The sequence below is a fragment of the Pituophis catenifer genome, unplaced genomic scaffold (assembly GCF_029215685.1).
Source record: "Pituophis catenifer annectens isolate HBS135680 unplaced genomic scaffold, rPitCat1.0.hap2 SCAF_7, whole genome shotgun sequence".
NCBI lineage: Eukaryota > Metazoa > Chordata > Lepidosauria > Squamata > Colubridae > Pituophis > Pituophis catenifer.
In genome coordinates this window covers 89510636-89536535 of record NW_027256887.1, presented here as the reverse complement: position 1 = coordinate 89536535, position 25900 = coordinate 89510636, and the positions used below count along the sequence as shown (strand labels likewise).

At 45.4% G+C, this 25900-nt stretch overlaps 2 protein-coding genes across 2 annotated transcripts; one reads left to right on the top strand and one right to left on the bottom strand.

Annotated features, from left to right (window-relative positions):
- The first annotated feature begins 639 nt into the window (after positions 1–639).
- LOC139319673 (C-type lectin lectoxin-Phi1-like) lies at positions 640–7259 on the top strand. Its single transcript, XM_070947624.1, has 6 exons — positions 640–652; positions 1774–1836; positions 3312–3421; positions 4354–4500; positions 6203–6317; positions 7189–7259. The coding sequence occupies exons 2-6, from the start codon at positions 1782–1784 to the stop codon at positions 7257–7259; spliced, it is 498 nt and encodes a 165-aa protein (XP_070803725.1). The 5' UTR covers positions 640–652; positions 1774–1781.
- Positions 7260–19114: 11855 nt separating this feature from the next.
- On the bottom strand, positions 19115–20038 carry LOC139319598 (olfactory receptor 5A2-like). Its single transcript, XM_070947507.1, has one exon. It carries the CDS (start codon positions 20036–20038, stop codon positions 19115–19117), a length of 924 nt encoding a protein of 307 aa, XP_070803608.1.
- Positions 20039–25900: the final 5862 nt, after the last annotated feature.

The window sequence follows — 25900 nt, the reverse complement described above, 5'->3', positions numbered from 1 at the left end:
GGCACAGAGCTCACAAACAACAAACCTGTTGCTAAAATTCATCTCTGCGAACAGCTGATTGGTGGTATTCTGGGAGGCCGATCCACCCGCCAATCAGCTTTTTTCTTATTTTCCTCCCCAAAAACTAAGGGGCGTCTTATACTCAAAAAATACGGGAATTCCCCTCCCTTGCAAAACAGGCCTACAGTTTATAAACTTCTACAGCCCTCTTTGGCCCGCTAATTTGACCTATCCACTATTTACTCTTTAAAAAAAACATTAACAAGTAAAACAAACAACAAAATTAAACTTTAAAGCTCTCTGTTTACAATCTGTTCTTATAATTTACACGCAGTCAGTCCACAATGGCTTCTAATCTACCACAAACTGTTGCAATCATTATCCCTCATCTGTCCAGGATCAAACATCTTCGATGGATTCTTAATAATAAAATAATAAAAGTTGGAGATTTCCCAAGAAAACAGCTGAGTGATAGGTTTCTCTGTCCTTTGCAGGATGTGAGCAACACCTGCTTTCCAGAAATTTCCATCCGGTTTTGGATCCCCTTATCTTGCCGGGCAGGGTGTGAGCCTGTGAGTTGGGGTATATAAGCTGGAACACAGACCTTGGTGATCTAGAGGATTTCTCCTTCAGATTGGATCCCTCTTTGAAGGTGAGAGTCATAGATTAGAGAAAGAAGGGTAACATGATTTAATGAGAGAGAGAGAGAGAGAGAGAGAGAGAGAGAGAGAGAGAGAGAGAGAGAGAGAGAGAGAGAGAGAGAATAACATATTTGTACTTATAATTGCTGTGAAGAATATCAGAAGCTATTTCTTCCTATCTATTCTCTTTTCCCTTTTTCTTTAGTCTCCCCCACCCTCTTTTGATCTTTCTTTCCTTTCTTTTGGCTTCCTTACTTTATGTTCATTTAGATTGGTTTTCAATGTTCTTGTTTAAAAGTTTCAATACCAAATAGCAATAGCTTCAGGGAACTTCGGCTCTCACAGCTAGGCGTGTATGTCTCTTGCTCTGATTAAAAGGGTTTTCAACAAAATCAGGAGATGCAAAACCTTCACCCCCTTTTAAAGAATGCCTGTAGTTTGAAATTCTTCAACATCCCTTGCAAGAACTCCAGGACAAAAAGATAGAAGAGATAATTTATTTGACTGACGAGGTATCTTGGGTTATAAGCAACTGAAAGTCCTGCATCTCTCATAAGAGATCGATGGTTGGCATTGTGTGTGTTTATGTCTTTGTCCATTTTGGGCAGCCAAGGTGGTTCACTGGGTGGGTGGGTGAAAGGGAGGATTGCTTTTCTTGTCCACAGTAGAGATGAAGAGGAAAATCAAGATGGGGGCCTTAAAACTTGAATCCCTTCCATTTAGGCATTGAGTTCATTGGGGTTGAGGATTAGCTAAGGGTCCCTTCTCCAAATTCTTCTACCAGGTAGCCTGCTCTGACTTTACACCATCCATACATCCTGGATGCCCCCTGCTGTGACCCAGATCTTAATGGTCACAATGGGAGAAAACCAACGATGAGGGCCAGAAGTTCAGAACCAACATTTTGAGAATTACAGGCTGTGGTTCCTGGCAGAACGGGGGTCTCTACCAATTGCTCAGGGTAGTATTGGGGAGGGGAGGGGAGGGGCTGCAATCCAGAGATGAACAGGCGGGTTTCACGGTTGAGACGAGTGCTCGGTTCTTCCTTCTGGGGAGGGATGCCCGAAAGGGGGTGGCCTGGCATTGTTGGAGGACATTCAAGGTTCTTCTCAACTTCTGTTTCCCTCCTCAGGTTTGAAGATGCTTCTCATCACTTGCTTCATCTTTGGCCTTTTGGGCAGCCTTACCTGGGCAGGTAAGTTGTTGCCAGCAAAGTTGATATATCCCACCTCCATCCTGTTTCCCCCTGAGTCCCCATTTATCTAGTCCTTGGCTTATTTTAATGTTTTATTCTTAATGGGGGAGCCTCTACTTCTAGCCATGATCCATTTAGACCAACCCAGAAAGGCATGGAGTTCCAGGGTCTCATTATATGGACCCCAAACACTGGTACCTACAGGATGAGGCTGGCATCTGTCCACTAAAGAGGACCTGGGCATTTTACATCCCCTGGGACACATCTGGCCCCTCGGCTCTCTCTGTCTGGCCCATGTAAGGTCAGTCGGAAGTTACAAAGCAAATGCAAATAAGTGTACGTCATGCACACAATGCAATGCACTGCTTTCATCTTGAAGGCAGCTTTTTATTTCCAGTTTGTGTATGTGGGTGCCTGCGTGCCTACAGACCTTCATAGCCCTGTTAGTTTGGCCCTCCAGAACAGTCCCAGTTTCTTATGTGGCCCCTGGGGAAAGTTGATTGCCCACTGAGCCCAAGAGCCATCTCGGTGTCTCTCACTTCTGCTCTTGTTCTCTTTGCTTTCTCATTCTGTGTTTCTGTTTCTGTTTCAAGTTTTTACTTTTATTGTTTTCTCAAAGTATGAAATACAAAGAAGAATGAAAATAGGAAATCAGGGGAAGGAAAAAGAGAGGGGGACAGAAAATACGGGGTACAAGGGAAAAACGAAAAAAATGTTGACTTCCGACTCTTTTTAGCACAGTTCAAAATAGCAACATTACAGGCTCAGCTTTTAACTTCTACGCATTAGTATATAACTAGCCGTTTCTATAACAACAAATCTATCAAATCACCCCCCAAAAAATTAATCACAAGCACAAAATCCAGAAGTGATATTTAAATAAAAAACTTAATTAAATATATTCTCTTCTTTGAATAAAGCATTCAATATAACCATTTCTGCTTTATCTTCCTCGCAGTGGGAATAGTATAAAATTCTGTTTGTACTTTATAATCTTTATAAACTATCACCATTTATATTCATGAAATTCACTGTATGCTTATAGATTCTTTAACCTTAAAGGAAAAACAAACTGTTTTATCCTTTTTAAAACTCTAAACTTTTCTTTAAGCTAATACATTTTTTCTTTATAATTTTCTCTTAACATAGATACTTTCTAACACACTTTCAGTAATATTTTACAAGCTTTAGGAATGACTTAAGCATTAAATATAAAGGGAAAAAATACATTTTCAAACCCACTTTACATTATGACTTTTTCAATTACAAATTTCAGACCGATAAAAATCCATCCTAATTGCAATTGACTCATTGAGTTTAAGTCACTCCTTCCAGCTTTTCTTCATGGAATAAAATCTTTTTCTTCTCTGGAATGTTTATTAAGTAGCTATAAAGGTCTCTTTTGCTCAAGGATTTCTCAGCCTTGTTATTGTCCTTGAAGACAAAAGTCCATTTTTATTCTGTTTTCCCAGCAGGTCCTCATGCTCGGACTATCTGTCCTTCTGGCACTTTTGCCTATAAAGACGGAAGTGAGTGGAATTGCTTCAAATTCTATGAAGATCAGTTCACCTTTGAAGATGCTGAGGTAACTCACCTGAGTGGGAAGAATTCCCATTATTTTGGCCCAGTTTTTCCAAACTTCACAACGTCAAAAAGTTCATGTCATTCTTTGAATGAAGAGCACCTGCTGTATGATTCTTTTTTTTAAAAGGATAAAGATAAAAGTCTATAAGAAAGAGTAAAGTAAAATATTTCAATAATTCTGTTGGATTCCCTTCAGTTTAATGGGATTAATTGCATGGCTTCACTTCAATATCTGAGTGAAATTTGCCAAGGAAAGTAAAACTTGAATGAGACATCTAACTGCTACATTTAAGTGGTATTAGGTATTGTGTGGTTTAACAAGTTGTGCAACTCGGCTATTGTCTTATCCATGTTGTGGGAACAAGGCCAACAATCATAGGGTTAACAGGTGTCCTCACTTAGCAACATTCACAGTTATGACCGTAATGAAAAGGTATCTTTATGGCCAATCCTCACACTTATGGCAGTTGCAGTTACTTAGCAATTGCTTCACTAAATGACTGAATTGTCAAGCCCAATTGTGGACCTTCAAAAATTCAAGCCATGTTGTTCCAAAGTGGCCCCTTGTCTCTAAGAGTGTCCACACACAAACGCACACCTCCTTCCCTCTCCTCTCTCTCCCACACCTTGCTTTTATGTGCCACTTTTTCATGGATATCCCACCGCTGACACCACTCTCATACCTCGCTCATAAGCATGAGAGTCATCTTCCCCAATATATATTTCTCTTTATTTTTCCTTGTTGGGCAAGAGAGTCATGCTCGCATTTGCAGCTCCTCTTAGGAGAACTTCTACTGCAGGAACATAGCTGAGAGGACCTTGTCTGCCCAAACTGCAGGACTCCTGGGTTGGTAGACCTGGATTGTAGCAGACATGAGAGGGACAACATGGTTTGTTGGTGCTAAGATAATTTTGGTTCTTCTCTCTTTGCAGCAAGAGTGTCAGTTCAGATGGAAAGGCCATTTAGCATCTTTCAAATCTGACAAGCAGACAAAATCCGTTGGTGCCTATGTCAGTAAAGAAAGCATAGAACGTGGCTGCGTCTGGATTGGGCTCCGACGAGATGCCGGTTCTAGTGTGGTGAGTATTTGGTCCTCCTGTCTCTGAGCAATTAGCAGCTCTTTCCAAAGGGATGTTTCTTGAGTAGTGATTTACAACCTCCCTGAAAACTCCTTTGGGTGAAGCTGGCACTTGCTGCCCTCCCCCCGCTCTTCCCTTCCCGTTTATTCGTTATCAGGGAGGCATGATCAGGTACAGGGGAGCTTCCACCCCCTCCCCTTCCTTCTCCTAAGAAGCGCCTGAGACTGTTTGGCTGCAGCACCTCCACCAACCCCCAACCCCTGCAATCGATCGCACCATGGCTTCTGGCTGCCAGCATTGGCAGCTATCCAATTTGCTGGTGGCTTACTAACCCAGGTGGCCAAAATCCCGGGACAAACAGTGTGGTGTCGAATGGGCCAGGCCAAAGCGTGTGGGACGGAGGGGCCGTGGCCCATTGGCCAGGGCAAACAGCTAGGGGCATGTCAGCCGAGGATAAAAGCTAGTGGTGAATGCCCGGAGGCAGTTTTCTTCTTAAGCTCTTATCATCTTGATCGTTCTCCTCTGGAGACCCTTCAATTTGTCCGTGTCCTTCCTAAAATACAATAGCCAGAAGTGGGCACAATATCCTAGCTGATACCGCAAGAATTAATCCTGGATCTTTGGCTTGTCAATATTTTCATCATTGCTGTGAATGAAGAAGGGGAAAGAGTGCTAAACTGGCATAGACAATACCCTTCTTGCTCTTGTTCAGTCATGCCCATCACTTTGCCACCCCACAGACCATAGCATGCCAGCCCCCCTCCCCCCATCTTCCACGGTCTATCTCCGCAAAGGTAATACCTTAGAGTGGTGTTTCCCAACCGTACCCATTTTAAGAGCCATAGACTTCAACTCTCAAAATTCCCTAGAAGTTGTGAGTCAAAGTCCACACATCTTAAGACGAGATGTGTGGTCGAGAAAGTCTTCCCTAGAGACAGAACTAGCACTCAAAGGATCTTGATGAGTTAGATAAAGGGTCTGAATGCAACCGTTGGAAATGCAAAGTTCTTTTCTTAGGAAATAAAACCTAAAAGCAGCAGTGTCACATGAAGGGAGCCACTTGGCTAAACACAAAATTCTCCCTCCCCCCAAAAAAGGGTAGTAACTGTTCTGTGGGGTCCTTCATGCTCCCTCCCTCCCTCCCTCTCTCCCCTCCTTCCCTCCCTCAGCCTCCCACTCTCTCTGCCTCCCGCCCTCAGTCCTCCACCTTCTCCTCCTCCTCCTTTCTAGCACTGATGACGTTTCCTAGCTGGGTCATGAAAGGTCTGCAAGAAAAAAACCAAGCTCAGAGAGCACCAAGGACCCCATAGCCGCCTCCTCCTCCTCCTCCTCCTCCTCCTCCTCCTCCTCCTCCTCCTCCTCCTCCTCCTCCTCCCCCCACACTCCCTTCTAGCGCTGATGATGTTTCCTAGCTGGGTCATGACTCAAAGGCTCAGGTGTCCTTGGGGCCCCAGAGACTTTGGATTCTGGGCATAGCAAGAGCGATAGCGATAGCGCTTGGACTTATATACCGCTTTATGTATCCAAAGAGTCTTTGTAATAGGCGTGTGGTACATGCTTGCACAAAAACCTATTTAACAGGACTTCCCCCTTTGAATTAATTTAAGCTATATTTAGAATCGGAAAATATCTCTCTCTCTCCCTCCCCCTCCCTGTGTCCCCCACTCACCCACCTCAACATGTTTTATTCTGCATTGCACAGAGTACTGGATGGCGCTGGGTTGATGGATCACGAGACACCTATAGAAAGTGGGGGTATAATGAACCCAACAACTTGACTAATAATGAGTATTGCGTCTGTCTCAATCCTTCATCTGGTCAGTATGAAAAGCCTTCATTCCTTAGGGTGGTTGGAGTTTGTATCTGTAATTCCAGGAAAGAAGGGAAGGGAAGATGGGAAAGGGAAGGGAAAGAAAAGGAAGGGAAGGGAAGACGGGAAGGGAAGATGGGAAAAGAAGACAGGAAGGGAAGGGAAGATGAGAAGGGAAGGGAAGAGAAGGGAAGTCAGGAAGGAAAGGGAAGGGAACGGAAGGATATCCATACAGATCTTGGGAATAATGCTCCTATTGAAGGAGACTTTTTTGGTGTGGCTGATTTAAAACATCAATTGTATTTTATCTTAAAAAGTAATCCAGATGTGCTAAAACTGCAATCTAAAAAGAATAGATTAATACAGTGTTTTTCAAGATTAGCCACTTTAAGAAGTGTGGCCTTCAACTCCCAGAATCCCCCAAGCAGAGACCCTGATCTTAACTGCCTTCATGAAAGAATCGAGTCCGTTGTAGCTCAGCAGGAAGATTGTTCTAGAGCAGGGAGGCAGCCACTGAAAATGGGCCCTTCCCAGATCCCATCAGGTGGCAATGCTTAGATGAGGGGAGCCTGCAGCATGGCCCCACCCCACCTATAGCTGAGCTGGAAGGCGGAGTTAAGCTTGTCATCTGTTTGAAGTCTTTGTGTCACCACAGGAGATGCAAGTCCAGTCCTCTGGAGGTCTGCTGGCCCTTATCCAGAGCCAATTTACCTCTGACCGTTAGTTGGCTAGATTCTTGGGTATCGGAGCTATTTGTACTTGACACCACCCGTGAGCGGAGAGGCAGGTGTATTTGAGAAAAGATACTCTGCAAGCAACCGAATCCTAAGCCATGTCAGGCTCTTAAGATGATCACCACCTGTGTTCCTTCCTTTCAGGGTACTTGACTTGGATTGATATAGACTGTAACAACAGACTGACTTTTCTCTGCAAGTGGAAACCCTCTTAAGCCAAGTCTGCAGATGGAGTTGGGGGGCTCCCCCTTGATTGGAAAGCTGAGCTGAGATCTTGCAATTCCATCTTCTTCATGTGCAGTTGGTTCCTCTCTGTCCTCTAGACTTGCTTCTCTTCCCCTCTTTCTGAAGAACTTGCCCCCCCTTGATAATAAAGTCTATTGCTCTGCCCTTGTCTTGAGTTTGGCTTTTCTCTCCCAGGGGGTCCAGGGCCCCTCCCTGAATGAGTCTCAGAGGGAAGAGGGTGTTGTGTCTGCAGATGAGTTTCTGGTCACAAAACACCCAATGCAACCTTATCAGCTCCTTTCTCTCCCACCTTTTCTCTCAGAGGGAAATGTGAGATTAATGAGAGGAGAAATAGGGATTTGTGGGAATAACGTCCCCCTGGAGAGAAAAGGATCCACGCAGGGTGGGTAGCTGGAGAATCCCTGAACCAAACCAGACCAAAAACATGAACCAGCAAAAACTGAAGGAAGGAAAGAAATGCATTCAGGATGCTTGTATTCTGGTTCATTGGCACCTCCTGTAGGGTCTGGGGAGCCAGAGGTTGTGTGTCTTCTGGGGTGTTTGAGCTGAGACTAGGACAGTACTGAATGCCACAAGTTTCAGGCAAGATCTGAGGCAAACGCGTGCGAAGCAGCAAATTGAAACAAACTGTAGAGCTCAACTCCCTTGGTAGCTAGGCAACCAGAGGGCAAGCATCTGGCTACTGCATACCAAAGCTAGAAGGAATGACCTTGGGGAGAAAAGCAATGTCCTGACTGGAGTTGCAAAGCTGCAAAGAAAAATTCTTCACTGAGCCCTCCCCCCGTTTCCATGGCAGCCAGCAGCAGGCTGGCTGACACTCTGACTGAATAGAACTGAGCATTTACTGGCCGGATGCCCTGCCTGTCACCTACATGGAGTTCGCAGCAGATATTTTCTCTTTGTGCCCTGAGAGAGAAACATCCGTCCGAGGGGGAGGTGAGCATCTTCACCACTAGGCCACCACCACGCTCCAACATCATCAATGCTGCATCACATCAGTGGTGGGTTGCTCCTGGTTCACCCTGGTTCTGGTGAACTGGTAGCAGCAGCGGCGGGTGGGCAGAGCCAGATGTCATCAAAAATGCTCTGCGCTAATACATTTTGTAACGCCAACAAACCGGGCAGATGGTTGGCCTATACATTAAGGAAGAAGCAGAGTATACGGACTATTGATAGTATTGATATTGGAGGGAAAGAAATTTTTCAACAAAAATTAATTAAAGAAGCTTTTGTAGATTATTATACTAAACTATATGCTAAAGATGATATGCAGAATGGATTTATAGAAAAATACTTAGATAATAAAAGAGTCACAAAAATTACTAATCAACAAAAGGAAAGAATGAATTATCCTATAACAGAGGAGGAGATTATAGCAGCAATTAAACAATTAAAAACAGCTAAAGCTCCTGGAACTGATGGTTTGACTGCAGTGTATTATAAGACTTTGCAAGCAGAAATGGTGGAACAGCTCAGAGACTTATTTTGTAACATACAACAAGGGGGTAAAATACCCCCATCATGGAAAACAGCCTACATTTCTTTGATACCAAAAGAGCAAGTAGGTCCTAAAAAACCGGAGAATTATAGACCAATATCTCTTCTGAATAATGATTATAAAATTTATGCAAAAGTACTAGCCAACAGGTTGATGCCAGTAATCCAAGAGGTGATCCATGATGATCAAGCGGGATTTATTGAGGGCAGATACATGAAGGACAATGTAAGGCAAGTAATAGACTTACTGGAGTATCTTGAGAGGAATAAACAGGTACCTGCAGTGCTGGTCTTTTTGGATGCGGAAAAGGCCTTTGATAGAGTCGATTGGAATTTTCTATTAAAGACTTTAAAAAAGATGGACTTTGGGGACCAATTTATACAGGCAGTTTCAGCAATTTATCAAGAGCAAAAGGCACAGATTATTATTAATGGAAGTTTGACAACAGATTTTAAAATTGAAAAAGGAACAAGACAGGGATGTCCGTTATCCCCATTGCTATTTATTTTAACACTAGAAGTCTTGTTGAATACAATACGGGACTCTTGAAAGGTATAATGATAAGGCAAGAGGATTACAGAATAAAAGCATTTGCAGATGATCTGGTTGTTACCCTAACACAGCCAATGGAATCAATAATCCAGATGAAAGACATTATACAAGATTATGGTAAAGTTTCAGGTTTTAGACTAAATCAGAAAAAAACTAAGATGATAGTCAAAAATATGACACAAGATCGTAAACACGAGCTTGAAAGGAGGGCAGGTTTTGAGATTGTACCAAAGGTAAAATATCTAGGAGTCCAGGTTGCAGAATCAAACATGAAACTGTTTCAAAATAATTATGAGGTGTTGTGGCGAGAGGTGCAGAAAGATATGGAGACTTGGAAAAAACTGCAGCTGTCTCTACTTGGAAGAATAGCAGCAGTTAAGATGAATATTTTGCCAAGATTTCTTTTTTTGTTTCAAACGATTCCGGTGCTTAAAAGCGACAAACAATTGAAAGAGTGGCAAAGTGGAGTGAATAAGTTTGTTTGGAACGAGAAAAAACCGAGAGTGAAATTAAAAATTATGCAAGATGTTCCAGAACGGGGAGGTCTTAAACTTCCAAATCTACAGTTATATTATGAAGCAGCAGCTTTATCTCAAGCAAGCGACTGGTTTGGAAGGAAAAAGACTGGAATATTGAATATAGAAAGTTTTGACCTTGAATTCGGATGGCATGCTTACTTATTTTATGAAAATAAAGTGGACAAAGTATTTAAAAGTCATATACTTAGAGACTCCCTGATGAGAGTTTGGAAGAAGCACCGACTCAAATGGGATTATAAAATACCGCTATGGCTGGATCTTGGTCATATTATTTGGAATACAAATATAATGTCACTCGGGGGGTTTTTATACAAAGAAGTTCTTTTTACAGATGCGGGCAGATGGCAGTTGAAGACATTAGAGACACTGTTGGCTGAAGGGATTAATTTAATTTGGTTACAATATAATCAACTTCAAATGAGATGGAAAGAGGACCAAAAAATTGGTATTATGTTGCATGAGGAAGAATTGGTTAGACATATAAAAGAGAAAGGTCCAATGCATATCAAAAGGCTTTACAATGTTTTGTTAGAAAGAGATTCAGAAACTGAATTGGTTAAAGATTGTATGATTAAGTGGGCACAGAATTTTGAAGAACCTGTGATGTTGGAAACATGGGAAAAAATTTGGGTTCAGAATGTCAAATTTACACAGTCACAGAATTTGAGGGAAAATTTTTATAAAATGTTTTATAGATGGCATTTAGATCCTAAGAAATTGTCATGTATGTACCCTAATGTTCAGCCAAAATGTTGGAGATGTGATTGTTCAGACGCTACATATTATCATGTTTGGTGGACTTGCAGGAAAGTTAAAGTTTTCTGGATAAAAATTTGGTGGGTTATGCAGAATGTTTTGAAGAAAAAAATTCAATTTTCTCCACAATTGTGTTTACTGGGTATAGTTAAGGGTTTTACATTGGGTGAAACAAAGTTGATATTGTATATGATAACAGCAGCCAGATTATTGATAGGTAAATACTGGAAAAATGAAGCTTTGCCCACTGTCGAGGAATGGACTTTGAAGATGGCCAGTTTTGCAGAGATGGCGAAGATTTCAGCATATTTAAAAGATTGCTCACAAGAGACTTATGAGTGGGAATGGAAAAGGTGGATAGAATATGTTCAGAACAAATATCAGACAGGGAAGTATAAAATAGCTTTTAATTGAAAATGTTATGTTAAGATAGAAATATTTTAATTTAGTTAAGATGAAAAATAATATAGGGGATGGAGGGGTTCAAGTTTTATATAAAGGGGGGTTTTTCTATGTGAGTATATTCTGTGGAAGTCCGGGGGGAGGGGAGGGTTAGGGAGGGTTAGGGAGGATGAGGTTGGGGAGTTTGGGGTGGGTTGATGGGGGGTAATGGGTGAAAATGTGAAAATGTAATTGTAAAACTTTTGCAATAAAAAAAAAATGCTCTGCACATGCGCAGAAGTGCTGTGTGCTCACAAAGCGAGCGCGTGCACCGGCGCTCAACCAATAGCGAACCGGTAGTGCCAGGATTTGAAACCACTACTGCATCAAACCACCAAGCTCAGAGAGCACCAAGAATGCTACAGACAGATCATTGTGCAAAGAAGATACCTGCATGGTTTCTTTTTTGGGGGGGGGGAGGGGGCAAGGGAAGGGAAAATGCTACTCAAACTCCCAAAAACTAGAACAGGAAGAACCACATGTTCTAGGTTGAAATTTCACTCTTTTTTGTATGATAAAATGGGCACAAAATTTCGGAGAACCAGTTATGATGGAAACTTGGGAAAAAATATGGGTTTAGAATGTTAAATTTACACAGTCGCAGAATTTGAGGGAAAATTTTTATAAAATGTTTTACAGGTGGCATTTAGATCCTAAGAAATTGTCATGCATGTATTCTAATGTTCAACCAAAATGTTGGAGATGTGATTGCTTAGATGCTACATATTATCATATATGGTGGACATGTAAGAAAGCAAAGGCTTTTTGGATAAAAATTTGGTGGGTTATGCAAAATGTCCTGAAGAAAAAAATTCAATTTTCTCCTCAATTGTTTTTTATTGGGTATAGTTAAGGGTTTTTCAGTGGGGGAAACAAAATTGATACTGTATATGGTAACAGCAGCTAGGTTATTGATTGGTCAATATTGGAAAAGGGATGATATGCCTACAATTCAAGAATGGACTTTGAAGATGGCCAGTTTTGCAGAAATGGCGAAGATATCAGCATATTTAAAAGACCGGACTCAAGAGAGTTATGTATGGGAGTGGAAGAAATGGATAGATTATGTGCAGAATAAATATCAAACTAGGAAGTACCAGATAGCTTTCGCGCATGCTCGAAGATGGCGGTGCTGGGTGAGCTCCCGATCTGATGATGGGGGCTATTTGGCCTTTTCGAGGGGTGTAGGGGCGCTAAATCCTCTTGCGACCCCGAGCCCCAGTGAGGAGAGCCCCTGCCCAACCTGGGGAGGATTTTTGCTCCCCTTGTGACATCATGGTTGGAGTGAGGGGCTAGCGGTTTGGGAGAGGCCCTGAAGGGTGCTTGGGACGCCGAGGACGCCGCGGAGCGCCGCAGGGTTGGTAGCGGCGGCGGCGGCGGCGGCGGCGACGCTGTGAGACCTTCCTGGGCGCTGTGGGACTGCCTGGAGCCCCGCGAGGTTGTGGCGGCGGTGAGGGCGCCGTAAACAACTGAGGGCGCCGAAGAACAGCTGAGGGCGCCGAGAAAGCATCGGCGGTGATGGCGGCGGCAGCAGCAGCAGCGGGAATGGCGGTAGCAGCGATGGTGGGAGCAGCTTGGCGTGGCCGCAAAGAGTCATCTAGCTGCGGTCCTTGTTTTTTCCATCATTTTTTCCATCGGAGAAGAGGGGCTGGAGGGGGACGGTGGCTCCGGCGGTGGTATGAACTGCCGTGGGGCGATGCCCCCCCCTCCTCCCCCTCCCCCCTTCCCCCCCCCCACTCAAAGCAGCAGAACCAAGGCGGTGCTGGCGGTGGAGGCCAGTTGGCGGCGCTGGTTCCCCCCCCCATGCATCTGTTATGGTGCTGGGGTGGGGGGTGACACTGGCTCCGGTGCGACGTCTGCCACAGAATGCTGCAGTGGTGGCTTGCTGAGAGTGGAGAGGAGAAGCCGAAGTGAGGGGGCCTGGACTTACAGATCGGCAGAGGAGGAGATGTTACCCTCCTCTGGGGATATTGTTTCCCCCCCCTCCTTCCCCCTGCCTTCCCCCCCCCCCTTTTTCATGGGGGGTGGGGCTTACGAACTACTATGCTCTGGACATCCTGGACCCCCCCCCACTATGTTCCACTCATGCCCTCGCTGGTAGGAGAGACTGAACACCATTTGAAAGAACTGAGGGATTTTTGTATCCCAACGGGGAGGATAGAACATTGTTCCCGTTAACCCTTGTAACGGGACCGGCCATCGTGAGAGGATGGTTGGCTATTAGCCTCTGTTGGAGAAAAAGAACATTGGACCTTCTCCCTGTCGTGAGAGGACAGTGGAGTCCAGCTCTACAAATGGACATTTTTGTGATCTGTATGTTCAGTCACCCCTTTGGACTATGATAGACCCCCGGACTGGCCTTTTTCCCATCTTGGTTCGGTTGATGCTCCAAAAAGCCGACCTTCTTGCGCTGCGAGACTCCCCCCTCTCGCAGGCCTGGCCCTCCACATTATCGAGGGCCTATCTTGATGACGGGCTTTGGAACCCCGAGAGATGGCATGTAGCGAAGAGGGGGTTGAGGGGTTTTTTAGGAAAATTTTTTAAAAAAATTTTAAGGGGACCCGGGAGGGAGGGGGGGGGTTGTAAAAGCGGACCTGGGGGGGTCCAGATAGCAACCGAGCGGGATGATGGGTCGATTAGTTGCAGCAGGAGGGTCGCGAAAGGAAATTCAACCGGGAAGCAGGGGGATGACAGGAAGGGCTGTGAAATTGAAATAATGAGTGGGAGGGGCAGGTATGACGGACGCAGGGGGCCATATCAAGTGTTGGGGGTGCGCATACGCTGTTTACGAGCGATTGCGCACTCCGGCCCCCGATGCGTGACTCGTGTCCTGGGTTGTGTAGAGTCTCAGGCCCTGGGTCCGCGGCTGATGTTGTGTAATGCCAGGTCGGTGGTTAATAAAGCCCCCCTCATTTGTGACCTTATTTCGGAGGGGGGTGCGGACCTGGCAGGTATCACGGAGACCTGGTTGGGCCAGGAGGGGGGGGTCCCCCTCGTTGAGATGTGCCCGCCAGGTTTCCGTGCATTTCATCAGCCAAGGGCCCAGGGGAGGGGTGGGGGAGTGGCGGTGATTATTAGGGAAAGTCTTTGTCCGAGGGAGACCACTGTTCCTCAGATAGCCGGATGTGAGTCCCTCTGTGTAAAGTGGGGCCGTGGGGTGCAGATGGGCTTGCTGACTACGTACCTGGCTCCCTGCCACGTGGCAGCGACCCTGCCCGAGCTACTCGACGTCATTGCCGGGGTGGCGGTTGATACCCCCAGACTTATTGTCATGGGGGATTTCAACCTTCCATCCGCGGGTGAGGCGTCAGAGGTGGCTCGGGAGTTCATGGCTTCCATGACGGCCATGGACCTGACCCAGTTAGTTCAAGGCCCCACTCACATAGGGGGACACACTCTGGACCTGATTTTTGTCTCTGGTCAGTGGTTGAATGATCTTGGTAGAGGGGACCTAGATATTAAACCCTTGTCATGGACAGATCATTCGCTCCTCCAACTAGACTTTCCTACCGCCGCCCCCCGCCGCAGGGAGACGGAGCCAACTAGATGGTTCCGTCCCAGGCGCCTGATGGAACCCGAAAGGTTCCTGACGGAGCTTGGGCCGTGTCCTGAGACCCTAGCACACGACTCGACTGAAGAGCTGGTGGCCGCCTGGGAAAGGGCGGCCGCTGGAGCTTTGGACCGCGTCGTGCCTTTGCGGCCTCTGACCCGATGCCGATCTCAACTGGCTCCTTGGTTTTCTGAGGAGCTGAGAGAGATGAAGCGTCGGAAAAGACGCCTAGAGAGCATTTGGAGGACTAGCCAATCCGATTCCGACCGGACACAGGTGAGGTCTTATATCAAGACCTACCTAGTGGCGATAAAAGCGGCAAAGTCTAACCACTTTTCCGCTCTTATCGCATCTGCAGAGAACCGCCCAGCCGCCTTGTTCAGGGTGACCCACTCCCTCCTCCGGGGGGGAGTGCGGGAAGATCCCTTGCAGGGTCGTGCTGAGGATTTTGTGCAATTCCTGCACGATAAAGTCGCTCGGATTCGGGATGGCTTGGACTCCGACTGGATGAGTCCACGGGAGGAGACGAGGGCAGGTCTTGAGAATGTTATCTGGGAGGAGTTTGATCCTGTGACTCCCGAGGATGTGGACAGGGTTCTGGGTAAGATTAGTGCCGCCACGTGTTTATTGGACCCGTGTCCCTCCTGGTTGGTGCTGGCCTCCCGGGAGGTTACACGAGGCTGGCTCCAGGGGATTATAAGTGCTTCTCTGAGTGAGGGTGCCTTTCCTGCCGCCTTGAAAGAGGCGGTAGTGAGGCCCCTCCTCAAGAAGCCTTCCCTGGACCCGGCTGAATTAGCCAACTATCGTCCAGTCTCCAACCTTCGTTTTGTGGCGAAGGTTGTTGAGAGCGTGGTGGCACGACAACTTCCCCGGCACCTGGATGAAGCTATCTATCTAGACCCGTACCAGTCGGGCTTCAGGCAGGGGTACAGCACTGAAACGGCATTGGTCGCGTTGGTGGATGATCTCTGGAGGGCTCGGGACAGGGGCTGCTCCTCTGTCCTAGTCCTATTAGACCTCTCGGCGGCTTTTGATACCATCGACCATGGTATCATGCTGCAGCGGTTGAGGGGGTTAGGAATAGGGGGCACCGTTTTGCGGTGGTTCTCCTCCTTCCTCTCCGACCGCTCGCAGTTTGTGTTGGCAGGGGGACAGAGGTCGACCTCGAGGCATCTCGCATGGGGAGTGCCACAAGGGTCGGTCCTCTCGCCTCTCCTGTTCAACATTTATGTGAAGCCGCTGGGTGAGATCATCCGTGGTTTCGGGGTGAAGTGTCATCTGTACGCTGACGATACTCAGCTGTACATCTCCACCCCAGACCACCCCAACGATGCCCTTGATGTGATGTCCCGCTGCCTGGAGGCCGTGCGGGCCTGGATGGGGAGGAACAGGCTCAGACTCAACCCCTCCAAGACCGAGTGGCTGTGGCTTCCGGCGCCCCGATATGGTCAGCAGGTGCCATCGCTGACTATTGGGGGTGAATCTTTGCCCCCCACAGAGAGGGCTCGCAATCTGGGTGTCCTCCTGGATGCACGGCTGTCTTTAGAAGAGCATATGACGGCCGTGGCCAGGGGGGCCTTTTATCAGGTTCGCCTGATTCGCCAGTTGCAGCCCTTTCTGGATCGGGACGCCTTGCGCACGGTCACTCACGCCCTTGTCACCTCCCGGTTGGACTATTGTAATGCTCTCTACATGGGGCTCCCCTTGAAGAGCACTCGGAGGCTCCAACTGGTCCAGAATGCGGCCGCGCGGGTGGTTATGGGTGCAACCCGTTGTGCCCATGTGACACCCCTCCTGCGCGAGCTGCACTGGCTCCCAGTGGTCTTCCGGGTGCGATTCAAGGTGTTGGTTACCACCTTTAAAGCGCTCCGTGGCATAGGACCCGGGTACCTTCGAGACCGACTTCTGCCACCAATAGCCTCCCACCGACCAGTTCGCTCCCACAGAGAGGGTCTCCTCCGGGTGCCATCAGCCAAGTTATGTCGGCTGGCGACACCCAGGGGGAGGGCCTTCTCTGTGGGAGCTCCAGCCCTGTGGAATGAATTGCCCCCCGAAATACGAAAGATTTCCGACCTCCGGGTGTTTCGCTGCGCTCTGAAGACCCTGTTGTTCCGCCAGGCAGGGCTATTAACATAATGTTTTAAATTGGGGTATTTTAAATTTCTGGGATTTTAATTGGAGCCTAATTATCTAATGATTTTAAATTTTAATTGTTGTCGTGTTTTTTGTGTTTTTAAATAGGCTGTACACCGCCCTGAGTCCTTCGGGAGAAGGGCGGTATAGAAATAAAATTATTAAATTATTAAATTATTAAATTAAATGTTGTGTAGAAATGTATAGTTTAGAGGGGGCAAAATAGCTTATTTTCATGAAGAATTGTATAGTACACAGGGGGGAGAATAGAGGGGTGGTAAACTCTGATATAATAAATGTGGATAGATTTCACCTTGGGGAAGTCATGGGGGGTGGGGAGGGTTTGGGGGGTTAAGGGAGGGATGGGGTGGGGAAAAAAATGGGGGGAAAAGTCCACTTTTCACTCTTTTCATATCTTTGGTTTCCTGGTCTTCCTTTGATGTTGGGCATGGGCTGGGGTATCTCGTACATGGAGTTCAATACTTCAATCAGAATAAAGCTGGAAAGGACCTTGGAGGTCTTCTAATCCAACCCCCCACTCAAGCAGGAGACCCTACACAATTTGAGACAAGTGGCTGTCTGATCTCCTTCCCAGTTTCTGCAATGGGCTTAGGGTGGCCCTGGACTGTTCTTCCTACATTCATCTTGTGGACTTAGTCTGACTTCCCACAACTTCTGACTTGCTCAGCAAATTGCTTGCGGTCCGGCCTCCTTGAGCAGACCGGTCCTGGGTCTTCTGGGTCTGAACCTGGCTCTGTTCAGGGTGGACCAGAGACCGTTGGAGAGGTGATATGATAGCAGTGTTCCAATATCTCAGGGGCTGCCATGAAGAAGACGGGGTCAGCCTCTTCTCCAAAGCACCAGCTTCTCATCCAGGAAGCTTCTTCAGTTCTGAGTGGATGGTGGGGAACGAGCTGTCTGAACTGGAGAAGCTTCTTGGATGAGAAGTGAAACGTCTTCAAGGAAAAACAAAGTCTAGTTGCCTTTTGAAAAAGCACCTTTGGGACCCCCATAACCTGGATGACTGAGAGTCTCCACAGACATCCTTTTATTGGCAATAAAATGAACACAAGTGCTGAATACAAATTGAGCTTTTTATTGAGTATTTGAATTACTGAATTATTACACGGAATTATTATTATTATTATCACTCCCAGGAATGACTGAAAAAAGGGCTCTTGAAAGAATTAAGTCCATCCAGACCACAACTAAACTTAATCTTCAGCTGTTTCTTAAAACTGGTTTAGGAGCCTGGTTTAGCTCAACAGACAGAAGCACTGTAATTTAACACCAGCTGTCTGCAATTAAAGTAAGATCGAATCTCACCAGGCTCAAGGTTGACTCAGCCTTCCATCCTTTCTAAGGTAGGTAAATTGAGGACCCAGATTGTGGGGGCAATAAGCTGACTTTGTATAAAATATACAAAAGGATGAAGGCTATTGCTTAATGCACTGTAAGCCGCTCTGAGTCTCCGGAGAAGGGCAGCATATAAATCAAATTAAAACAACAACAACTGATAAGATGAATATTGAGCCTGTCTCTCCGGGGTTGGCAGATTTACAAGATGTACAATACAGTTATTGTTGTTGTTAATGAAAGTAAACATCTACTCAAAGGCATCTTGTTATGCTTCTTGTAGGGACCTAGTTAGGAAAGAGCACAGAATGCTGAATTAATATAATATCTTCCATTGTCTCATAGGAAATGTTTTATGGTATTTTGAGTAAGTCCATTGAATAGAATGGAATAGAATTCTTTATTGGCCAAGTGTGATTGGACACATAAGGAATTTATCTTTGGTGCATATACTCTCAGTGTACATAAAGAAAAATAAAATACATTAATCAAGAATCATAAGATACAACACTTAGTGATAGTATAGGTTACTAATAAGCAATCAAATCATACTAGGAAACAAATAAAAATATAAATCATAAAGATACAAGCAACATGGTTATAGTCATACAGTCATAAGTGGGAGGAGATAGGTACTAGAAGGATGAGAAGAAGAATAGTAATACAGTCTTAGTAAGTAATTTGACAGTGTTGAGGAAATTATTTGTTTAGCAGAGTGATGGTATTCGGGGGGAAAACTGTCCTTGTGTCTAGTTGTTCTGGTGTGCAGTGCTCCATAGCGTCGTTTTGAGGGTAGGAATTGAAACAGTTTATGTCCAGGATGTGGCGGGTCTGTAGATATTTTCACAGCCCTCTTTTTGACTCATGCACTATACAGGTCCTCAATGGAAGGCAGGTTGGTAGCCACTGTTTTTTTTGACCAGTTACTATGAAGCCATCTCACTTTTCTCATATATACACACACAACAGCACACCACACGATGAAGCCTGCCCCATCTTCTAGATTTTGAGAAGCTTCTTCAGGGCCCCCTTCACTTCCTTGTTGCGGAGGCTGTAGATCAAGGGGTTCAGCATAGGGGTGACAATGCAAAACATGGTGGAGATCAAAGTGTCCACCTCTAGAGAGTAGCCAGCACTGGGCTGGTTGTAGTTCACAAAAGCGTTTCCAACAAAGAGTGTTACTACAGCAAGGTGTGAAGCGCAGGTGGAGAAGGCTTTGCGCCTGCCGATCTTGGAGCGGATCTGCAGAATGGAGGACAAAATGAAGAAATAGGACAGGATGATGAGCAGAACAGGGACAAGGCCCACCAAGGTGCTGTTGATGTAACTGACCAACCTGTGGACTGAAGTGTCACTGCAGGCAATTTTCAATAATGGGGGAACGTCACAAAACATGTGAGGAACCAGGAGGTGTCCACAGAAATCCAACTTGGAGGCCAGAGCAGCATAGATAGCTGAATCCAGGAAGCCCCAGAGCCAAACGGCCATGGACATCTGGATGCAGACCTTGCCCCTCATCAGGTGGGCATAGTGCAAAGGTTGGCAGATGGCAGCGTAGCGGTCATAGGCCATGACAGCCAGCAGTGCAGGCTCACATCCTGCAAAGCCAATCAGGAAGAAGGCTTGTGCCAGGCACTGGTTGTAGGAGATGGTGTACTGCTGGCGTAGGAAGTTCACCAGGATCTTTGGTACCACCACAGAAGAAAGGCAGATATCCAAGCAGGAGAGCTGGCTGAGGAAGAAGTACATGGGGCTGTGGAGACGGGAATCCAGGGGAATTAAGATTATGATCATGAAGTTGCTCATCAGAGTGACCAAATAGTCAGCAACGAACACCAAGAAAAGGTGTATTTCATGGCTCAGGAGGCTGGACAAACCAAGGAGGATGAATCCTGTCCCATGGGTTTTGTTCTGGGCTTCCATGAGGGAGAAAAGAAACAGCTGGCAAAAACAGAAAGATGCATGTCAAGAAAGCAAAGAGGAGTAATGAATTTTGGAGAGGCAAAATGACAACCTCATTCTTTGGGGTCTCTGTGGAGAATAAAATATTAAGAATCTCTTATATTTAAAGACAACCTATATTAAGGGTCAAATATATATATTTGGGTTGATGTTTTAAGGACTTCCTTCCTTCCTTCCTTCCTTCCTTCCTTCCTTCCTTCCTTCCTTCCTTCCTTCCTTCCTTCCTTCCTTCCTTCCTTCCCCCTCCCTTCCACAAGAAGAATGATTAAGGGGCTAGAGGCTAACACTGGACAACTATCTGTCTGGAATGGTATGAGTCTCCTACACGAGCAAGCATGGGGTGGGACTAGAAGACTTCCCAGGTCCCTGCCAACTGTATTATTGTATGTTTTTCTTGTACTGTTTTGAATTAGAATTAGCCCCTGGGTGTGATGAGTTAGATTGGAGGTGCAGAACTGGGGGGGAGCAACTTAATTCTCCCCCTGCATTCCTGGGGCTTTTGACATGATGAGAAACTCTGAGTAAAATCCTTTCCAAGTTTGGTATCCAAACCATTTTCCAGGGCCAAGACAAATATTGAATCCTTTGTTTCGTTTGTTCAATTTGTAGAGCTGCCTATTTCACATTTGTGATTCTGGGCAGCTCATATCATGAGAAACCACCATATAATATAACCAAGAAACAACTCCAAAAATCAGTCAAACAAGATAACCTCATTTGAAAACCAAAAATTACACCTAAGAAACAGAAAAATAGGAAGTGAAAATCATGAATATAGGCGTCCAGTAGAGTCTGAACCACAACCAGATTCCCAAGCATCTTGGCATAACCATGTTTGTAGGTCCATCAGGGATGGAGCCAATCTAACCACTTGGGAGGGGGGGATGTGATGTTATTGTAGACAGTTAGCACCCACTTCTCTCCTAGAAGAATGCAATACGTTGAGAAATATTTAAAAAGGCAGAATATTATATTTCCCCTAAAAGAGAAATCTTAAGGGAGACAGAAACTCAGAGCCACAGTTCCCTGCCCCTAAGGAGATATTAAGGCCAGCTTTTAAAAATGCAGATTTGGTAATCCATTCAAGACAGGATATTTTGAACAAAGGCAGAATTAGGTAGAATGGCAGGATCAGCCCTCGCTCAAGATCCAAACCAGGAAAGCCATTCAGACACAATAGGAATGGCCCAACAGCGTTTTGGGACACAAGCTTCCCCATTGCATCATCTCAGAGAGTTCAGGTTTCAATCAAACTTCATTCAGACAACCTAAATTTTTTTTAGCTATGACCCCTGCATAGCCCCCCCCTCCCCGGGAGTCTGACAACCAATAGAATACATTTCTTGCATAGGAACAGGAAGCTCAAGGGCAAGGGCCCAAGAGAGGGTATAAATACCTCTCCCTCTCTCCACTCTATGTGGTCAGCTGCCCAGAACCTCAAACCCATGTGGTCCTGTCATCAATAAACCATCTTTCCAATCAGCCTCCATGTTTCCAGTGTCTTTCTCCCCACTTGGAACTGAGCCAGATGGATATTTCTTCTAACATTATAAAGGGTGGGAGCTGAGGCAGAAAAGGCTCTGCTCCTGGGTCCCACCAGATGACCCTCCCTAATAGGTGAGTGAGCAAATGGATTAGGAGACCCCAAAATCAGTGCCATGAATTCTGCTGAGGAAGTAGCAATGCTTCAACTCTGCCTTCTAGAATCATTGGCATCCTTAGGTGATGCTTTCACCTGAAACAGCTGGTTTTGGGTCACCTTCTTCACGAATCATCATCCTGCAGAAGGACACACTTCTTCAACCTTCCAAAGAGCCCTCTGCTTTGGGAGATGATCTTCTCTGAAATAACAGAACAACAGAACAGCAGATTTGGAAGGGAACTTGGAGGTCTTGTAGTCCAACCTCTTGCTCAATCACAGTTCCTCTGAGATTGGAGGAGCCGAGAATGCACTATCTGGAGGACAGAAGGACAAGCAGGGCACGATTGAAACTTTAATACCTTAATAAATATATCCAGGGTGTTTATAAGGATCTAGAATGCAGTATTTTCAATATTAAGCAGAAATGAAGGACACAAAGGGCATCACCTCAAACGGACAGGAGGGAAGTTCGAAAGTCATGCTAGAAAGTTGGACTTCATAGAAAGAGTACCGGAATCTTGGAGCCAACTTCCACCAGAGGTGGTGGGTCAATTCTAAATAACCGAGTTTAAACATGCTTGGGATAAACACAGGTCCCTCAGGCAACAAAAATTAAAAAATAAAATGAATATAATACATAAATTAAAAAGAAAACAAACAGCAACCCTCAAAGGGCAGATTGAGTTCCTCAAGGAAAAAACAGTCCAGTTGAACTTTTGAAAAAGCACCTTTGAGACTTCTGAAAGGACATTTTGGTCAAAGCTGTTTCCAATCCAAGCTCCAGGAAGGATAAAAAAAAGCTGGATTGTTGGTGGCTCAACCTGTGGCTCCCTTAGGGAGAAGTAGGTCTTTGACATGTCTGAGACCCCCCCTAAGTGGAGATTGCCAGGTGGACTCAGATATCTAGGAATTCTTGGCTCCTCACCACTTCACTTGCCCTCCCAAGAACAGATCCCTCCCTGCCAATGCCTCCCCACAATGATTAGGAAGATCTTTGAAGACCACAAACTGTCTCACCTTGGCTGCTTATCTCACCTGTTGAAGACCAGCTGTGGTCGAAGGAGAATCATGCTGTCCCAAAGTTCTCTCAAGACAGGTTTAGGTGCAATGAGACTGGGGGTGCCTCATCCGAATGTCTGTCCATGCAGCAAGAAGGGAGATGTCTAGAAGCTCATTCTCACAACAGAAGCAATCCTCATAATTTGTGCATTATCCGTGAGAGGTGGTACCCATGGGGGAAAATGTACCTTGGTTAGTTAGAAGGACAGGGAGAAGGGACCCTCTGGGGCAAAACTCACATCTGGGGCTTGTTAGCTGGCACAGGGTTCATTTAGTTGTACCAGGGCTGGGGGACGCAGCGGAAGGAAGAGAGCAAAACTGACTAGCTTTGTTCTACCTTGAAACGTAGCTAGTCAGGAAGAGAAATCAGAATTCAGTTCTCATTGTAGTTTGTAGCTGGTGTTCTAGAAATGAATCCAAGGGCATTTTATATAATGCAAGATATTTAAATCCCTCCTCCCTCCCTCCCTCCCTCCCTCCCTCCCTCCCTCCCTCCCTCCCTCCTGTGGGCCGGATATGTCAAGAGCTGGCCATGCCCACCCCTGGTTTAGTGAAGGGGAAAAATTGTGATATGTCACATGATGATGTGTCATCACAAGTTTGACACCCCTACCCTACACCATTTCAGACAAATGGTTGTCCAGTATGTTCTTAAAAACCTCCAATGATGGACCACCCATAACATCTGAATGCAAGCCATCTGAAGATTAGAGGTTGAAAGATGAATTTAATATGTATGTTTAAATAATATGGTGGGTGATGTTAGGATGGATTATATTATAGCACAATATGTGTATTATATTAGGATTAGTAAAGAAGGCCCGGGCAAATAGAATAAATGAAATAATTAAATGGAAAGACTAGATTGGAAAGATGGTACTATTATGTAAGCTTAAACCAGGCTCCAACTGGTCCAGAATGCGGCCGCGCGGGTGGTTATGGGCGCAACTCGTTGTGCCCACGTGACACCCCTCCTGCGCGAGCTGCACTGGCTCCCAGTGGTCTTCCGGGTGCGATTCAAGGTGTTGGTTACCACCTTTAAAGCGCTCCATGGCATAGGACCCGGGTACCTTCGAGACCGTCTTCTGCCATCAATAGCCTCCCACCGGCCAGTCCGCTCCCACAGAGAGGGTCTCCTCAGGGTGCCATCGGCCAAGTTATGTCGGCTGGCGACACCCAGGGGGAGGGCCTTCTCTGTGGGCCCCCAGCCCTGTGGAACGAACTGCCCCCGGAAATTCGTAAGATCTCCGACCTCCGGGTGTTTCGCTGCGCATTGAAGACCCTGTTGTTCCGCCAGGCCAGACTATCAACACAATAGTTTTAAATTGGGGTATTTAAATTTATTGGGGTTTTAAATTTGAGCTACTTTATTTAATTATTTTAAATTTTATATTGTTGTTTGTCTGTGTTTTTAAATAGGCTGTACACCGCCCTGAGTCCTTCGGGAGAAGGGCGGTATAGAAATAAAATTATTATTATTATTATTATTATTATTATTATTATTATTATTATTATTATTATTATTATTATTATTATTATTATTATTATTATTATTATTAAATAATATTGTAATTGGCATTAGAATGGTATATTGAAATATTGAATAATTAAATAATGAAAAATTATATCTTAATACAAATATTAATATTAATATCAGGAGTATATGAACTTAACCAATGTAACAAATACTATTGATGAAAGTGTTGTTATTTGTATCACAATGAAGGATACCCAGATGTCACACTGTTCACATATTGATGTTGATGTATGTATAAAAATAAAATAAAAAATGTATAACAACAAAAAAAAGATCTATTGTCTATTCATATTAGCTTAGTGTTGTCACAAATTTTTTTAGCTGTGTCTAAGATTTAAGGGTTCCCAAATTCTAATATTTTTTTTTAGAAAAATGTTACTTCTTTTCTTGTACCCTGTAGAGCTGGAAGAAAGAAACACACACACACACGAGAACAGTGTGTGTTCAGAAAGACAGAAAGACAAAACCCTCATGCATGTACAGACATATCTGGATAAAGCCCACTCCCACCCAACCCCCTGAAAACCAGAACTCTCTTTGTTGATTTCTTATTTCTTAGGGAAGAAAAAGAGAGAAGGAAACAGAGGAAGAGAATTTCTCCTCGCCTCGACTTCGCTGGCCAGGCAGATTTTTCAGAGTTTAAAGAGTTTGTCAGTTCAGGAAGTTGTTTTGTCCAAATCCAGGAGTCTCTTTACTACCTGTACTGAGGTGGGCAGATTCCAGACCCTCCAGACAAATGGCCCATTGCTGGTGAAGAAACCCAGGCAAGATCCATCAGTCAGGTTAACCTCAGGGTCCCTTTGTGGTTGCCAATTGTTAGAACAAAATTCTGCTCCATTCCGCAACTGGATAAATGAGCACACAACACCTGAGGAAGAGTTTATTCGAAAGCAAAACAAGCACGCAAAAGCCAGATGAATTGGGCATGTCTAGTTTAATGAAAAGAAGGACTAGGGGGAACATGAAAGTAGCCTTCCAATATCTAAGGGGCTGTCCCAAAGAAAAGGGGATCAACCTCTTCTCCAAAGCATCTGAAGGTAGGACGAGAAGCAACAGATGGAAACTCATCAAGGAGAGAAGCAACCTGGAACTAAGGAGAAACTTCCTAACAGTGAGAATGATTAATCAGTGGAACAGCTTGCCACCAGAAGTTGTGGGTGCTGCATCACGGGAGGTTTTTTACAAGAGATTGGACAATCATTTGTCTGAAATGGCCTAGGATCTCCTGCCTGAGAAGGGGGTTGGACTAGAAGACCTCCCAGGTCCCTTCCAACTCTGTTATTTTGTTATTCTGTTAGGTGGAAAGAATCCCTTAGCAGTGGGCTCTCTTCTTCCCAAATGTGGAAGCAACATAGGTAGAGGAAGAGCTGAGTGGGTTCCCACTAAGGCCTTGGACTACTAGAGGGATCTGAGGACTAGAGCATCATGGGCTATTTGTTGCCATCCAGTGGATGTTCTGATCTTTGCAGCCCTGACAGAGCAGCTAGTGAAGACACAACCTTCAGGGATCCACTCCACCATCCTATTCCCATGCCCTTTGTAGCAGGATTCTCCGTACAGAGTGGGAATTGCAAACAAATCAACT

Excerpts from the sequence above, each read along its gene's own strand:
- LOC139319598 (XM_070947507.1), bottom strand. The coding sequence starts at position 20,038 with ATGGAAGCCCAGAACAAAACCCATGGGACAGGATTCATCCTCCTTGGT.
- LOC139319673 (XM_070947624.1), top strand. The coding sequence starts at position 1,782 with ATGCTTCTCATCACTTGCTTCATCTTTGGCCTTTTGGGCAGCCTTACC. Across the intron at positions 4,501-6,202 it reads GAGATGCCGGTTCTAGTGTG|AGTACTGGATGGCGCTGGGT; the intron begins GTGAGTATTTGG and ends TGCATTGCACAG. Across the intron at positions 6,318-7,188 it reads CTGTCTCAATCCTTCATCTG|GGTACTTGACTTGGATTGAT; the intron begins GTCAGTATGAAA and ends CCTTCCTTTCAG.